The sequence below is a fragment of the Callospermophilus lateralis genome, chromosome 11 (genome assembly GCF_048772815.1).
Source record: "Callospermophilus lateralis isolate mCalLat2 chromosome 11, mCalLat2.hap1, whole genome shotgun sequence".
Classification (NCBI taxonomy): Eukaryota; Metazoa; Chordata; class Mammalia; order Rodentia; family Sciuridae; genus Callospermophilus; species Callospermophilus lateralis.
Window position 1 is genome coordinate 3,792,046 of NC_135315.1, and position 16,885 is coordinate 3,808,930.

The window sequence follows — 16,885 nt, forward strand, 5'->3', positions numbered from 1 at the left end:
AGACCTTGTCTGTCTAGGATTCTTTGGTTAGTCCAAAGTTAGTCCTCGAAGGACCAAAACTCTTAAAGAACCATTTTACTTAGTCAAGTGGGAACCATTTTTTTCTTAAGTCAGTCTGTTTCCCAGGCTGGCCCTGAGCTCCTGGGCTCAAGTGATCCTCCTGTCTCAATCTCCCGAGTAGCTGGGACCATAGGTGTGTTCCTCTGGGTCTAGTGAATATTTATTTCTTGCAGTGCTGGGGTGGAGGTATAGCTCATGGCTCTGCCACTGAGCTATACAATCTTTTTCCTTTTTCAAGTTGTAGATGGACAAGATATCTTTATTTTATTTGTTTGTATGCGGTGCTGAGGATCGAACAGTACCTCACACAAGTAGACAAGCATTCTACTGAGCCACAACCCCAGCCCCCATGCTGGAAATCTCTATGACACAGGAGGCTGCCTATAATAACCTTTCTAGGGACAATGTCTTAGCTGGACAATGGTTAGCTGCCACAATTGCTGTTATCTGTGTTTTTCCCTCCTGCAGTCAGCCACGCTCATTATGGAAGAACAAACTAGGTGTTAAATTTACACAGACTAAACCAACCAGCCACAGGTGTCAGGGCTCCCTCTTGCCAAGGAAGGTGCACAGATTTTGTGGAGAACATATTAAATTTCCTTCATGTTTAACGCCACCAGGAAGTTTATATTTAATGCTTAACAGTGTGATTACCTTTGATGATTAACATTTTGCTTCTTTTTCCCTTCTAAGTATTTGATTTTGTGTTTTATTATTTTATTGAAAGAATTGACTCATTTTTGTGATTTAGGAATGCAGATGTTAAAAAAAAAAAAAGCAAGCATACAGGCTCTGGGGTATTTTCAGTGATTTCTGGGTTTGAAGCTAAGATCTGATGACTGAGTTTCAATAAGTTTGATCCTTAACTAGTTGAAATCTTATGTACTCTGTAAAAGAATGAAATGCTTTTACTCCATTTTCAGCATTGGGTATATAGAAATGTACAGAATGAGATTCCCTACAATGGGATAATCAACGAATGAGCCAGGAGTGACTCCCTCTGTGGGTGTGCTGGCCACGACGTACCGTGCTTGCTAGGATTCTGATCCAAAGGAGAAGCAGCACTGGACAAGCTGTCCATGGAGTTGGGGTGTGTCCACTGAGGGAGGCGTGACTGGGACTGAGATGGGTCTTTCACCGACAAACCACTGGTAATGTCCATGCTGCTGACATTCATGTTTGGGTTCAGTCCAGCTGAAAACAGAGATGCCATTAGGACCTACCTCCCCTTCCTCTGCCCAATTTCACTCCAGGCTTCATTGATAGCGAAACACATTGTTAATGCTGGTGAAAAATGCTTCTCTTCCAAACAACATTTTTCTTTTCTTTCTTTTTAAGCAATATTATTCCTCAATTAAAATGAAAATTCCAACAATCTTCAACTAAGTACATCCCACAATTCTCCTCATTTTGTTTGTTTTAGGGCTGAACATGGTCCTGAGGCTACTCAGTCAGAGCCAACACAAAAACAGTGAGCCAAACAGGAAGGAAAATCTTTCATATTTCAGGGCATTTTTTGAAATGACCCTCTGCCTATAGAACAAGCTGGTCTGAATAACTAGACCTACCTTTAGTGGACTTCTGGTACACAAGCATTCTCTGAAAGAGTGCGAGTTGTGTAACAAATGGCTTTTCAGGAACTGAACTATCTGGGTGAGTGGGAGCTGCCATTTGCCATCCCAGCTGGAATGGTGAGCTGATGCTCCTAGGGATCTGCCAAGGTCCAGAACTACGTAGGCTGACAAAGATGATGGGGACCATAACACAAAGGCTGAAGTGAAGAATTCCTGAAAGGGATGCCACTAAGGGGTAGGCCAGATGTTTGGGCTGGAAGGAAGCCACCTGTGGCAGGGCAGCCCAGCATGACGGATCACTCAACAGTGACAGTCTGCATGCCGTATACACCCACCCACCTACACACCATGTGGTGCCCAATGAGGAAACCCTACTATTAGGCAAGGTGCCAAACATTTTGGTTCTTAACTTTATATCAGGGGCTGCAAATTCAAATGCCTGTGGGAGCCAGGTAGACAATTCCAATGAAGGTGAGGAGGGCAACAGAGACTACAGCAGGACAGACAGGCTCTGAACTGTGAAAGCAGGTGCTACTGGGCAACCAGATACTGCCATGTGGAACCCTGACCGGTGTGGCCACTTTTTTTTTTTTTTTTTGGTACTGGAGATTGAAGTCAGAGGTGCTCTACCACTGAGCTACAGTCCCAGGCTTTTCTTTTTGAGACAGGGTCTCAATAAGTTGCTCAGGCTGTCTAAAACTTGCAATCCTCCTGCCTCAGCCGCCCGAGTCACCAGGATTATAGGTGTGTACCACTGTCCCTGGCCAGCCAATGTTACTGGCTTTTTTTTTTTTTGGTGGTGCTGGGGATTGAACCCAGGGCCTTGTGCTTGTGAGGTAGACACTCTACCAACCGAGCTATATCCCCAGCTCCTTTGGCCTGGCAATTTTAAAAGACGCCAGGAATAATTTTTATTTGATAATTTCCCATTTTTTCTTCCTTTTTGTACTAGGGATTGAACCCAGGGGTGCTTAATCACTGAGTCATATCCTTAGCCCTTTTTATACTATATTTAGAGATAGGGTCTCACTAAGTTGCTGAAGCTGGCTTTGAACTCGTGATCCTTCTGCTTCAGCCTCCTGAGTCACTGGGATTTCAGGCATCCACCATAGTGCTCAAATGACAATTTCTCAATTTTTAAATGTTAGTAATTGATAGAGAGAGGGGGGCGGGGACACATAGAAGATAGAGACAGATACACACTTTGTAGACCTAACAAAATACTTCTGCAGTTGGATACTACCTAGAGACTGCCTACTTTCTTGCTTTCATTTCCATTTGTACAGATCTATCAGATGAGGGGCCACAAGGCAAGGGCCAGCAGAGCATCCAATTCCCACAATTTGGCCCCAACCCCTCTCTTAACTCTTCCTTCACAAGTAGATAAACTGGCCTGGGCCAATATGAACTGCCCCTGGAAAACACCAGAGCTCCTCTGTAAGGCCTCTGTTTGTAGAGGCTTTCTCTTTATTCATCAAAATGCTGCCTAGTTGAAGCTCAAACTTAAACCCTACTCTTTGGTTTTTCTTTAGTCATCAAGGTGAAAGTCAACTCTCTGCTCAACAGCTCCGAAAGCCACTGGGTACCAAAGCCACTTCTTCCTGTAGGTAGGCCTCATCTTCTTGTATAGGTGGTTGGCTCCATGGGGAAGAAATGGAATAGCCAGGGAGGCTGGACATGCAGACAGAAGGTGGACAGAAGCCCATGACTAGGCATGGGCTGCTGGCTCCTGGCACCACTAGCTTAGCTCCTAAGAGACTTTCGGTATGTGCAGCTGCAGAGATGCTGACAGTCAGTGGGAAGGTAAAGTTTCCTATATCTTACTAGTTATTCATTTTCAGTACATTTAAAACTGTAATGTGAATATTAGAACATTTTATCAAAATAATTTCATCAGATTTTGAAGATTTACTGCATGAATTCTTTCATTACACTAAGAAAGAAATCTTGCAGAGCAGAGATGAGTGCACTTTATTCTCCAAAGCAGGTCAAGAGGATAGGTGAACAGTAGAAGCTGGATTTAGAGCATTTGAGGATGACAGGTGGAATGGAATTAGTTTCCAGAACAACCATTCCTAAAACAGAAGAAAGAGCCTACATGAAAAGCAAATGTACTACATGGTGTTTGCCACAGGCTATGGACTGTGTGAGAACTTCACATATGAACTCATTTGATCTTTAAAGAAACCCTATGTGGTAAACATTTCCACTTTAGAGATAGGAAACCTTAGGTAAAGAACAGTGCGACAAGTTGCCACAGTTAGCAGTGGGCCAGCTGGTGGTGGGCTGGGACTCAAACCCAGGAAGTTAATTCCTAGGTTAGGCAATAACTATCAGACACCACTTCTTGGACATCAGGCGCATTAATGGACAGGACAGGAATGAAAGGACAAGACAGTCCAGTCTAACACTGATCAGTTTCATGTTAAAGACAAACCATGATTGTTATGCTTGAAGCAGGAGGTGTTCCTATGAGTAGAACTTGCCACTTTTTTCAGAGACAAGTGCTAGCATTTGCAAGGGGATGTTACAAGTTGGTAGCAAATTCTCTGTCACTCAACTGGCCTTTATCCTTTAGGGTATATTTTCTGAGCTACTGATTTCCTTTGTCCTGTGTCTGCAGATTTTGACAGCAATAAACAGGCCTGAAATGCAGCCCCTTGCTCTGGGTGACGTCTCTCCTCTGTTGCCTTTGGTTGCGTGATGCATGTCTTTCCTGGCCAGCCTGTATGACCTGGAGGGCGGCAACTGTGGCTCTGAAGATTTGTGGGCTTTACATACTGGGCATGCTCTGGAGGGTCAGTTCTCATATCATTAGCCTTGATTGTCCCTGATAGAAGAGACAGTAACTGATGAATTATTAGATTGTCTTTGATTTTTTTTTTTCCAGGTGAACCTCCCCTTTCAAAAGTCCTGGGACTGGCTAAGTTTGGGAGGAGGTTGACCCAGCCATTGAAGGCCTAGATGTGAAAACACTTGGAGTGTAGAAAAGCCATGCATATCACTTCACACTGGCTAACGTGTATGTCTCTCTTCCTGTCAGGTTGCCTGAGCAGGGCCTGCTTTAGTGAGTCTGAACACACTACTGGCAGAACCACTGTAAGCTCTTTCCTGCAGCTGGAGCTGGAGGACAGTGGCTGGTAAAGAACAGCGGACGAAAAATAAACTAGGAATGAACAGGTTGTGCTGACGCAACAGTGGAAATGGGAATTTCTCTGGGGTTTTGAAAGACCTTGTGGTCAATGTTTTGTTTTGCAGAGGCAGCTGGTGTTGCTTCCTCTGCAGAGGCCTCTGGAGGCCTGCTCTAGGGGTCTTTCTGGGGTTGCAGTCCTGGCATGCTGTTCAGCACCAGCCAGCCATGCTGCCCACCACAGTGCAGTGCGGTGGCCACAGGAGACTCACCGAGAGGGTAAGGAGCAAAGGTGTTGGGTGAAGACTGCTGCTCTTTGGTCTGCAGGTCAGGTAGGCCAGGAGCTTGGGGGTGAGGGGGGAAGTTGTCCATGGCCGATTTGCCTGCAGAGGGGTGCAGAGACAGGTGCGGCGGGGGTGGTGGCGGCGGAGGCTGCTTCACAAGCAGGGCCTGGGCCAGCTGGCGCTGGTGCTGTTGGATCTGCTGCTGCAGATTAGTGATTGTGCGCGCAACCTGACAGGAAGAGACACATACACGTTAGCCAGTGTGAAGTGATATGCATGGCTTTTCTACACTCCAAGTGTTTTCACATCTAGGCCTTCAATGGCTGGGTCAACCTCCTCCCAAACTTAGCCAGTCCCAGGACTTTTGAAAGGGGAGGTTCACCTGGGAAAAAAAAATAATCAAGGACAATCTAATAATTCATCAGTTACTGTCTCTTCTATCAGGGACAATCAAAGCTAATGACAAAAGTCAGGCTGGGTGACACCTACTTGCTGCTCCTGTTGTCTCATGGGTCCGGAAACATTACGCTGGGCCTGTAACATCTGCTGCTGGATTTGTAAACGTTGGTATGCCTATTGACAGAAAGAAAAGTTAGAATGTTATTAGACAGCCATCAATAGATGGTTCAACTTCCTGATATTGAGCAAATAAAAAATAAACTTACTCTTATCATGGTTGAGGCTAAGGTCCAGAATGGCCAGATTATAAAACAAGCTGCCCCAATCAAGGAATAGGTACTAAATAGCTCCTAAGCACCTGGAGGCCATGTGATTACCTCAGACAGTGCTGTGGGAACTAAAACCAGAACAGAACCCCAAATATGGGTCTGTGAGTCCTTTCGGCAAGTATACCTGGGGCCAGTATGGGCTAAGGTGATCTCATGGTTCTAAGTACGCTGGTGCAGACCCTGTGTTCAGCTGATTATTTCAAAATGCTGGTAGAATACTACATTTTTTTTCTTACAACATGGATTTTGGGATATATTTTTGACAAGAGAACTTAATTAAAATAGAATCCAAATAACAGTAGAGATTAAGCTCTTAGAAATGCCTCATTAATTATGGATTCACTTAAGTGGATTTATGGAGGCCCTAAAACTGAACATTAGGAAGTACTGAATTTTATTTCTCCAATCCTGGGAAAAAATTTGAGAACAGAATACACTAAACATAATGCAGCATTTTCTTGATGTTCTGCACCCTGGGGCCAGAGGAGCTCTCCAGGTGAAGGAACAACTCTGGCACGTCAGGCCCACAGCACTGTCCAGTGCTGCATGTCCTTGCTCTATGGCAACGGCTCTAAATCCCTATGCTTTATAAGGTATGTCTGGTTCTCACAGCACAGCATCTCCTTCTTGAGGGTAGGGTCTTCCGCTGCTGCCGCCAGCACTGAAAGCCATAGGACTGCACAAGTGCATTGCCCCAAACCCAGTACCGCTAGCCTCCCCGATCCCCATTATGGACCAAGAAAGAGCCTCAGGCTGAGGCCACCCTACCCTATGTCTTGAGCTCTGTGCTTTTCAGAAAAGTCAGAACACCCACAGTGTCTCTAAGGACACTTCCACTTGGCGGCCTCATCCTCCCCTGCTACTGACTGAAAAGCCAGATGTCCAAACTCCATAGACATGTGCTTAAAAACCACATCTTGAAAATACTGAGGCGGGGGCCTCAAGGGCCCATAGACTTCTGTATAAGCAAAAGTCTCACTGGGGCGCCATCCATTAGAGGCCCCTGAAGCTCCCGCTGTTCTGCTGCCTGACTCCTACAAGGCACCAACCAGGACTTCTAAACACCAGGTGCCCACACATCAAAGAATGGAATAACAGACCAGGCCCTGTAGTGTACATCAATTTAGTACACACCTAGGGAATATAACAACATGGTGTTTTATGATAAAAGGAATAAAACTTTAAAAATTAAAAAAATCAAGATATATTAAATCATAAAACTTTTAAGAATAATTGGGTCATAGCAGCCATACTCTCTCTCTCTCTCTTTTTTTTTTTTTTTCCGTTCTGGAGACTGAACCCAGGGGTGCTCTGCTACTAAGCTATACCCCTAGTCCTTTTTTATATTTTATTTTGAGATAGGAGCTTGCTAAGTTGCTGAGGTTGTCTTGAACTTGCGACCCTCCCGCCTCAGGTTCCTGAGTAGCTGGGATTATTGGTGTGCCCCCAACTCACATCAGCCACTCTCAATGGGGGTCTAGGAGAGAATCAAGTTTTTAAGCTCCAAGGCGTCTAGCACCCACGATGAAGCGACTCTCACCTGTTTGTAGAATGGGTACTGTGCAAACCACTCTTGGGAGAATTGAGGAAAGAGTCACTCAAAATGAGTTTTTGTGTTTTATGGCTCAGATGAGAAGCTAAAAGCTCAAAGGAGAGATGGCCTAACTGGATCTGAGACTCCTGAACACGCAGGGGCCAAAACACTTACAAAACTTCGTAAAAACACCCTTAGTGAAAAGCTTTATAACTCACGAACAGTCTTGATGACACATCACACCAGGAAGAGAAGTGTCAGAGCAACCACGGCTATCCATGGTGTGTGTTGCTTAGTGAAAAGTATGCGGGATGCTGCCCTTCGCCTGTAGCTTAGGCGACCTATGAACTCACCAGCTGCAGCTGATGGAGCTGGTTCAACATCGTCATATGCTGAGGGTTAATTGGCGAGGTTAATAGTGCAGGGTTGAGACCAATGTTTTTTGCTGCAAACTGCAAAAGCTGTGCTTGAACCTGTTTGACATAAGACACACTGTCAGCACCATCTGTGAGAACATTTACTTGTCTGCAGAGTGTTTCAGAGACTCAAAATTTATTAAATGATAATTATATTTGTTTCAGGGTTGGACTTCAAAGGCCATTAGAACATCTATGGACATTTTTTAGCATTAGTAGTTAACATGCTGAGAATAAGGAGGGAGGGAGGAAGGAAGGGGTAGAGTCTTTAGAGATTTCTTTCCCTAAGTACTTCAGTTACTCATTAGATTCCCATGTGTGGTTCTGGGTTATTCCTATCAGTGATTGAGTTCTGCCAAAGTGAAAGCCTTAAAGATGGCAGGCAAGGGCAAGTGTCTCTCACACAGGCCCCTGGGCCTATCCCCTGCACGAGCTGCACCCCCAGGAGCTCAGCAAGCCCCTCCCATGTGTGCACACTCCAAATGCTGCCACTGCTGCTACAGAGCAGATGTGCCTCTGGCTGGACACCACTGCCCCCAGTCTTCCTGTGGCTCTCTGCAGAGCTGACCTGGATACCCACCTGCCTCCCACTCAGTGAAGTCCCTTCAACTGGAATTCACTACTCTGAAAAAAGTATGGCTAACACTGGCTATTTCAATGTTTTCCAAAGTGTGAAATGGATCTTAATATCACAGGTAGGCATGCAAGATGATTTTGGTGTAACATGGTTGAGGATGTTTTACTTTAATAATTGTCTATGAGCTGGGGCTGTGGTTCAGTGGTAGAGCACTTGCCTAGCACATGTGAGGCAGAAGGTTCGATCCTCAGCACCACATAAAAACATAAATAAAATTCAAGGCATTGTGTCCATGTACAATTAAACAAACAAACAAAAAACCCCCTGTAATTGTCTAATATTTATTAGAAAAATATTGATTTTTCTACTTATGGTAAACATGAAATTTTCTTTAAATAAGTTAAAAAGGGCAAGTCAATTTAAAGAAAAAAATAGCATGTAACAGTATAGCTAATACGGAGATCACATTGGAATTCATTGAGAAAACAAGATAGCATGGCAATGAGTGATATCTGAGACAAGTCCTCTGCTCAGGGTGGGGCACAACACTAACTGTTCTCAGGCTGGGTGTGGCTGTGGTGCTGGCTGTGGGCAGAAGCATGCACTGGGAAGTGGCATACAGCAGCCTCCAGGCGATCCACACAAAGGGCTGTCCTGTCCTCTCATGTTTTCTTCCTGAGGTCGGCAAGTAGCTGTGGCAGAGCTGCCCCACAAGCTCTTAGCTTTTTCTATCTACACTGTCATGAAAGAGAGGAATGCCTGTCTTGTTTGAGACACCATCTTTTGAGGCCTGTCTGTATGGAGGCTTACCCTGATCCTAACACATTTAACTAGCATTCTACCAAGTTCTAGCCGTCTCCATAAGTGCACAAACTGGTCCAAACCATTACAGAATAATGCTTATTCCCACACATCCTGCTCGCTTCTGTATACCAATACTGTCTTCTTATATGCCATGGTCTGAATGTTTGTGACTCCCAAATACCAGTGTTGAAATCCACTGCCCTTCGATATGATAGATTAAGAGTTGGGACCCTTGGGAGGTGACTGAGTCATGAGGGCTGAGCCCTGAGTAAAATCAGAGCCCTCATCAAAGAGGCCCAAAGGAGTGTGACTGCCCCTGTTTGCATGTGAGGACGCATGAACTCACCATGGGTGAGGAGAGCCCACACCAAACCCTAGATCCTCCAGTGCCTTGATCTTGGACTTCTAGCCTCCAAAACTATGAGCAACAAGCCCGTGCCGTTTATTACTTATCCAGGATAAGGGATTTTGTTATAGCAATAAAAAGTCAACCGAGACTTAAATTTTACAAATAATGGAAGACTGATGGGTTAGTACATTTCCTTTTGGAACCGATTAAACACAAGACTCTTCAGGAATCTCAAATATTTTCCTGTAACAGAGGCCTCAGGGGAGAAGGCAGTTTTCCCTCTGCTGGAAGAATGCCAGAGGTGGTAGGGACCTCAGGATGCTTTGCTCCTTCCTGGGAGGGCACAGCCTCCCTCTGCCCCAGAATGACATATCAAGTAGAGCTCTGATGTGTTATCAACAAAAACAATCAATTACTAAACATTCTTATGAGGGTAAGGACTATTACACTGTGATTAAAAACTCAGTCCAAAGCCTGAAATTATGGAATGTTCTACACATGCTCTCTGTGACTGCCTTCAGCTTCTCAGCACAGTGTGGCAGTCCTGGGTTGTTTGGGGTCATTTCCTCCACAGCCCAAGCTGCCAACAGAGCAGCCTGCCCTGCCCTTTCCAGCAACCCAGGACCACCATCAGGTTCATCAGAGTAACTCTCTAAGGCAAGCCCAGGACAAACTGCACCACTGGTGGGGTGCCGACTTGTCTTCCCTCAGAGTTGCTCTGACCTGTGGCAGGCTGGGTGGCTGAAGCTGCCTGAGTAGAAGGCTTTGGGGATACTCCTGGGGCAGCAGGGCCAAATAGCTTCCTGAAGGTTAGGATAGATTTACAGGTTTAAAACAGCAAGGACTCCTCTTTGATGTCGATTAACTCAGCTCTCACTTTAAAAGAGTGTCTCGGATATGGCCAAGTCCCCACCAAGCACCCGCCTATGTCGCCCACTTGGCCCGGGTCTGACCTGAGGGGATAGAAACTGAGGCACTTGAGCACGGAGGCTGGGCTGGGAGGAGTTAAGAGGCTGCACTGGTGGCTGCGGCGGCTGCTGCATGGTCCTGGCTTGTGCTGCTCCACTATTGCCAAACACACCCAGATTGCCACTCGGGATCTGCAGGGAGACGGGATGGACTTTAGGGAGCAGAGGTAGGCAGTTGCACGGGTGGGCGAAGTAGTGTGCTACCCACCTATGAATGCAAGGTGGCTTCTGCTTCCCAACACTGCCAACTGTTCCACCACACCTAGGACCAATACTATCTGTACTGGTGATAGTGGGTGGACAGTCAGCCACAGAAGCAGCTGATGCTCTAAGCTCACAGGAGCCGTATGATAACAGCCCCTTTTCTGGCAGTACTGGGGACTAAACCCAGGGGTGTTCTACTTCTGAGCTACACTGCTGGTCCTTTTTATGTATTTTTAAGATTTTGAGACAGGGTCCCACTAAGTTGCCCAAGCTGGCCTTGTGATCTTCCCACCTCAGCCTTCTGAATGGCCGGGACAGGCATGTGCCATTGCACTCTGCCTGATAGTGCATTTTAAAGTGTCCCCAACAAGGCTGTCAACTTACAGAAACCAACAACAGAGTATTTCTGAAAACAGTGATGTGGACATGGCTGCCTGAATGACACACATTCAGGCAGCCATTTCCAGAAGGCTATATCTATGGACAGAGTTAAAGGGCAAGAATGTATAGTTATTACTATTGACCCAGAGAAGAGTGACATTTTCAAATGGGAAATATATCTATTATTTCAAAAAACCTTGGAATTGAATCAACTGGCAAATTTGGGTAGTTAACCTGTGTCAAATCCAGTAAGTCTGTCTGGGGTGCATTTTCCACACTGTGTCATGAGCTACCTAACAAAGAGGTGCAGCAAGATGCTCTTGGCTTTCTCTTGGAAGAGCAGTCTGGGAGGCACAGGGCAGGAGACCCATCCTGTGCACACACTGCTGCTGGGTTGCTGACTCCTGACAGCAGAACATCTGGAAGGGAGATTCCTACCAAACAAAGCTAGCAACTCCAAGAGCCAGGATTGCACTGAAGGTCAACTGGGATCTCTGAGTGGAGAGGACACCATTGATAATCCCTTGGAGACCACAGGCACAAAAGGGCCTGCTCAGACTCCCTAACACTAGATATACTTCAAGAAAGGGGCAAAGGTGTGTGTGGGCGTTTTTCCCTGCAAAACCAGCCAGGAGGGCTGGCCTGTAGCCATCAGAGTGCTGTTTGTCTCAATACCATCGAGTCAGAGAATCCACAGGAAGGTGGAGAAATGGAGAACCAGACAATCAGGCCTCCCAGGCCCTTGGGGGACCTCCTGGCGAGACAGGCCTCCTCTGCTTCTAATGGGAGGGGAGTGCCTGGGTTCTCTTCCAGCTCAGTACGACTTGGCAACACATCAGCATTTAAATTAGCAGGAAGTTGGTGTCCAGGGCATGGGAAGACTCAAGTATGTTTTGGTTTAGTGTAAAAGTAACAAACATTTCCTGTTGCACTGTTAAATTTCAGGAACCCCTATTCAGTTCCTGATTTTACCTGAAACACCTGACAGAAATTCTTATGGTATTTTCAACTACTCTTCCATATTTGATTGTATTTTAAAATAAAAGTATTAATGGAAAATAAGAGTGTTTTCATGGAACACATCTTTCTAAGGGGCAGGTGAACAGAGACCACAGTCAGCTTTCTCCCCAGCCTTACCTGTCTGGAAGAGTTCAAGTTTTGCATGCCCAGCCCTGAGGCAATCCCACCCAGGGCCTGATTGGGGAGTGCACTGTTGGAAAGGGGGAGCTTCAGGCTTGGGGAAGGCAAAAACGGTGAAGTCGTGGGCTCTTCCACGAGGCCGCCATCCTGATTGGAGAAAGAAAGGGTGAGCTGTGCGCAGCGTCCACCAGCAGACAAAGCACCGAACAGTTTCCCAAGGAAGGAGGAAGGGGACGGATGGAGAGAATTAAAAGAGCGAGTGTGGACAGTGAGGGAATGAACAGCATGGGCGAAAGAAGAGGGGAAAGAAAAAGAGAAACAGGATTAAGATGCCGTTTTCATTGAAAACATTCTACAAACACATACATTAGCTTCTAGTACTGCCTTCAGACACTGCTGCCCCTGACTGGGGAGAGTGAGGAGGAGAGGCCAGAAGTGCTGGCCAAGTCTGATCTGGAGGACACAGTACAGCCAGCTTCAAACAGGTTCTTTGAGAAGATAGGAGCAAGGCTTGAGGCATACATGGGCTGGATTCTGACATTCACCAGCTTTGACCTTGGCACTCAGAAATTTCATAAAGTTTAACCTAATATGAGTGGAAGTCATAAAACATACAGAATCCTATTATAGTTTTTTTCCTTATATTAATTGAGGGCATACTATGTGCTAAGGCCTTAACAAATTGATTTCATCCAATGTCACAACCCGTTTGCAATATTATTCTGTTTTAAATATAAGCAGATAGGTCATGGTCCCACTCTCCTATCAAGGATGGCAAGAGCCCTCCTGGGAGACTTCCTATGTTTTCTAAAGCACATCCCTTCTTGTTTCAACTTTATATTCAGGGTTGGATCATTCTGATCAAATCTAACATGTGTTTCCCTGCTTTGTAAGTCCACCAATCTGGAGGGGGACACCACTCCATGATAACACTAAGAGGACTGAGCTGACCTGGACTTGAATGTGCAGGGAGTTGTCCACGGGGGCTGTGGGTGTCACTGACATGGGTGGCTGGCCAGGGCTCAGCCCTGCCACTTCCCTTTCTTCAAGGCTACACATATAATTTCCAAATGGAAGAATTATATATTTGAAATTAGGCAGTAAAACAAATGTGATGATCTTGTGTACTGGAAAGACTGAAGTGGAAAATCAGCTAAGTTCCCACAGCAACAATGAAGATCAGTTTTCAATTCCAGCATTTTTCATTCCTAGTAACATCATTTGTGAAACATATTATGCCTCTGAGTTAAACTTTCATATAATAGGGGAAAAAAAGTTCAAAGTCTAGCAAAAATTTAATCTGACTTGCATTAAGGAAACAGTTTAAATGAAAACATTTCTCATTTAAAAACTGCCTAAATCTATTACCTTGTCAAGAAAGGTGGGGCGGTCCATGGAAGACTCTTTGGAGATTGGTGGGCGGCAGCCGAGGGGTTTGGTGACCATCCCATTATAGTCAGTCACTCCCAGTCCACGCTTGTCCATGTCCACCTTCTTTTCCAGCAGAGCGCCTGGGGCACAAATACAGAAAAGCAAATGTGGTCATGGATGCTGACATAGGACAGGTGCTGGCTCCAGCCTCAGGGAAGAGACCCCTGAGCCCTTCAGAAAGCAGCAGGGGCACAACAGCCCTCAGGTGCTGGTTCACCAGCCCTGGGCCTGCTTGGCACCCCTGCTGCCTCCCCTTGGAGGAGTGTACCCACAGCTGCCCAGGCTTCACATGCTTGCTTCCCCCTTGAAACCACCAGTGTCAGGGCCTTCCTGACTGTCTTTGAGAATGGCTCTTCTTACTCACCTTGTGGTCTCAGTTCCCATTACTGCTGTCTTGTAAAAGTAAACTGCTTTTGTATTCCTGGAAGCTTCTGGCCCAGTGACTGGCATTTGTTTGGGTCATTTTAACTTTTGCATTACTGTACAAGTCTCAGAAGCTGGTGCTCACTGCTTCCACTAGCCCAAGTTTCTCTGCTCTGACATCTCAACCCCACCTGATCACATCATCTACCACTATTTTTCACAGATTTTGTACCTGAAAAATTTGCCTATTCACTAAAGTCTGTAACCCCCAAATCAATAATTATGGCATCTTTGTGGTCACTTGTGGGAATGTGCAGATTGGCAGGAAACATGAATCACCCAACAATCAATCTCATGTCAAACCCAGGTCATAAACTGTACAATGAGTCTGTCCTTCCTTCCTGAGGTCCACTCAGTGCCCCATTTTCTGTATTTCTGTGCTTTTTGCTGGTGGTTCTGGTGAGTGCTGCTGACGCCCTCACTTACTCATGGCCTGGTCCAGGTTCATGCTGTTGCTCTTCAGGGCCTCCTCGGCTGGCTCTCTCTGCAGAGGAAGCAGAGTGCTTGTCAGCAGCATATAGCAGCAGAGTGAGGGCTAGGAGCAGCGTGGTCACCACCATTGTGGAGAGTGCTGTGATGGCTAGGGTTTGGACCTGGAAATGCTTTTCTCCACTGCTGAGATTACAGATGTCTTTTAAACAGAAAGCACCCATAATTAAAAATGACTGTGGATCTTGAAGAACTTTAAAAGTCACTTGCAGTCAGCTTAGGGGTTCTTTTCCATGCCATGAGCTCTAGACTCTGCCATCCAAACTTCCTCCAAGAAACAGGAAACAAACAAACAAACAAGCAAGCAAGCACAAAAAAAACCAAGTAGGTTTATCTTGGTTGTTATCCCTCTGATTGGAGCTGACTGATCCAGTGGACAACGGAAGCTCCAGGGTGCTGTGATGACTCAGCAGCTGGGCCACAGGGGCAGTGCCCTGCACAATGCAGGTACGCCTGGCCTGAGGCACCATCCTACAGGTCACCTAGTGAAGACATTCATCTGAATAAGGATTTGGAAAGAAGACATTCAAAGGGACTACACAGCGACCATGGGTGATAGCCCTGGCTCTCTGAATCCCTGTCATTTCCCTTAGGAAATAAACAAACTGGTAAGTTTTCACTTACCAGTGGGAACATACTGAGATCCGAATTCTCCCTATACATCATCAGAAACTCAGGAATTAAACAGGCTTGGTTAGAATGACTTTTTTGAAAATATGATGCTTTAGTATTTATTTATACCAAGATTTCTCTTGTAATCTTCTTCAATCTATTACATTAACTAATATAATTCACTTTTAACTATAAATTATAAGAAAATAAAAAAACCTATATAAACCATGGAAGCTACAAATCATGTAGTTTCTACTCTATGAAAAAGCTCTCATCTTTTAAAAAAAATTTTAAAAAATATTTATTTTTTAATTTTAGGTGGACGAAATATCTTTATTTTTAAAATTTTTATGTGGTGCTGAGGATTGAACCCAGTGCCTGCACATGCCAGGCGACTGCACTACCACTTGAGCCACATCCCCAGCCCCTCTCATGTCTTTCTTGATGGAAACTGAGTGGGTCTTTTGCTGCAGTTCACACCTAGCCTAAACTGCCCACCAAAGGGGATTTACGAGCTAATGACATTAGTAACCTCATCCTCACAGCCTTCCTTGAGTAAGAAACAATTATAGCTGTTCACTTGGGCAAATATGGGGGAGTAGTAACGGGAGATCACTCACTGGGAAGCCCATGTCTGTGAGTTGTTTGATCAGCCGACTCATGATCCAGGCCTCATCCTGCTTGCCAGATGTCTTCATGCCCTGGAATGAAGTGCAGGCAAGGTGAAGGCCAAGAGTTGCATTTCTCCTAGAAACAGGAGGCAGCTGAATCTCTTGATAATTTAGAAGTCACAGGATCTTTTTTTTTTTTTTTAAATATACTTATTTGTAGATGGACACAATGCCATTTTTGTGTGTGTGTGTGTGCTGGGGACTGAACCCAGGGCCTTGTGCATGCAAGGCAAGCACTCTACCAAGTGAGCTATATATCCCCAGCCCTGGACATAATACCTTTATTTTATTTACTTATTCTTTGTGTGGTGCAGAGGATTGAACCCAGTGCCTCACACTTGCTAGGCAAGTGCTCTACTTCTGAGCTATAGCCCCAGCCCCTGAGGACCTTTTTGTTAGTGTTAAATTGTGTTGTACTCCATGAGGTCCCTGACAGTACTTGTGACAAATATTACAGAGAACTGCAGGGTGCAGCACCAGGTTGGTTAATATGTGTACCTTATGGACTTACAAAAACCAGGGTGATTATTTCCCCTTCCTAGGGAATCAATTTGGCTTGTCACAAGAGTATACCACTTTCTTTCTTTCTTTTTCTTTTTATTTTTTTATAGTTGTAGATGGACAGAATGCCTTTATTTATTTGTTAATTTTTATGTGGTACTGAGGATTGAACCCAGTGCCTCACGCATGCTAGGCACAAGCTTTGCCACTTTGCTGCAGCCCAGCTCTAAAAGAGTACTACTTTCATTATTAAATAACCACAAGGAATGCTCCAAATTGCATGGTTTTGTCCTTTTACAAACTTTACTCTCAATGGAAAATACAGGGGGTTTGTTGCAATGAATGAAAGGGCAAGAAGAAGAAAACAAACCTTTTAATTTTATTAACTATTCATCATTTGTAACCCTCAGGTGAGAGAAAAGGAGGAAGAAGGAAAATGTCAGAGAGAGAATAAGAAAAGGGGAAAAGGTCAACTACAGGAAGAGAGAACCCAGCAGGAAGGCCCAGAGCCTGGAGAGTAACTTCCCTCTAAGTCTGCACTGACAAAGGCTCTACTGATAAATCAAGACAATAAACAAAACAAAACAAAAATCCTGCCTGTAGTCCCGC

The 16,885-nt window shown here is 45.2% G+C and overlaps 1 protein-coding gene across 9 annotated transcripts in view; it reads right to left on the reverse strand.

The window, feature by feature from the left end:
• Tnrc6c (trinucleotide repeat containing adaptor 6C) overlaps nucleotides 1-16,885 on the reverse strand; it is a 121,608-nt gene that overhangs the window by 9,244 nt on the left and 95,479 nt on the right. For 5 of the 9 annotated variants that reach the window (XM_076871108.2, XM_076871104.2, XM_076871106.2 and 2 more), the window contains 9 exons: nucleotides 15,725-15,805; nucleotides 14,430-14,487; nucleotides 13,518-13,660; nucleotides 12,147-12,320; nucleotides 10,410-10,556; nucleotides 7,664-7,783; nucleotides 5,538-5,621; nucleotides 5,037-5,277; nucleotides 1,087-1,254 (listed from right to left, as the gene is read on the reverse strand). In XM_076871108.2, coding sequence (XP_076727223.1) covers nucleotides 1,087-1,254; nucleotides 5,037-5,277; nucleotides 5,538-5,621; nucleotides 7,664-7,783; nucleotides 10,410-10,556; nucleotides 12,147-12,320; nucleotides 13,518-13,660; nucleotides 14,430-14,487; nucleotides 15,725-15,805 — 1,216 coding nt within the window. The remainder of the gene's footprint in view (nucleotides 1-1,086; nucleotides 1,255-5,036; nucleotides 5,278-5,537; nucleotides 5,622-7,663; nucleotides 7,784-10,409; nucleotides 10,557-12,146; nucleotides 12,321-13,517; nucleotides 13,661-14,429; nucleotides 14,488-15,724; nucleotides 15,806-16,885) is intronic. The other 4 variants (XM_076871111.2, XM_076871107.2, XM_076871112.2 and 1 more) reach the window with 3 other exon arrangements.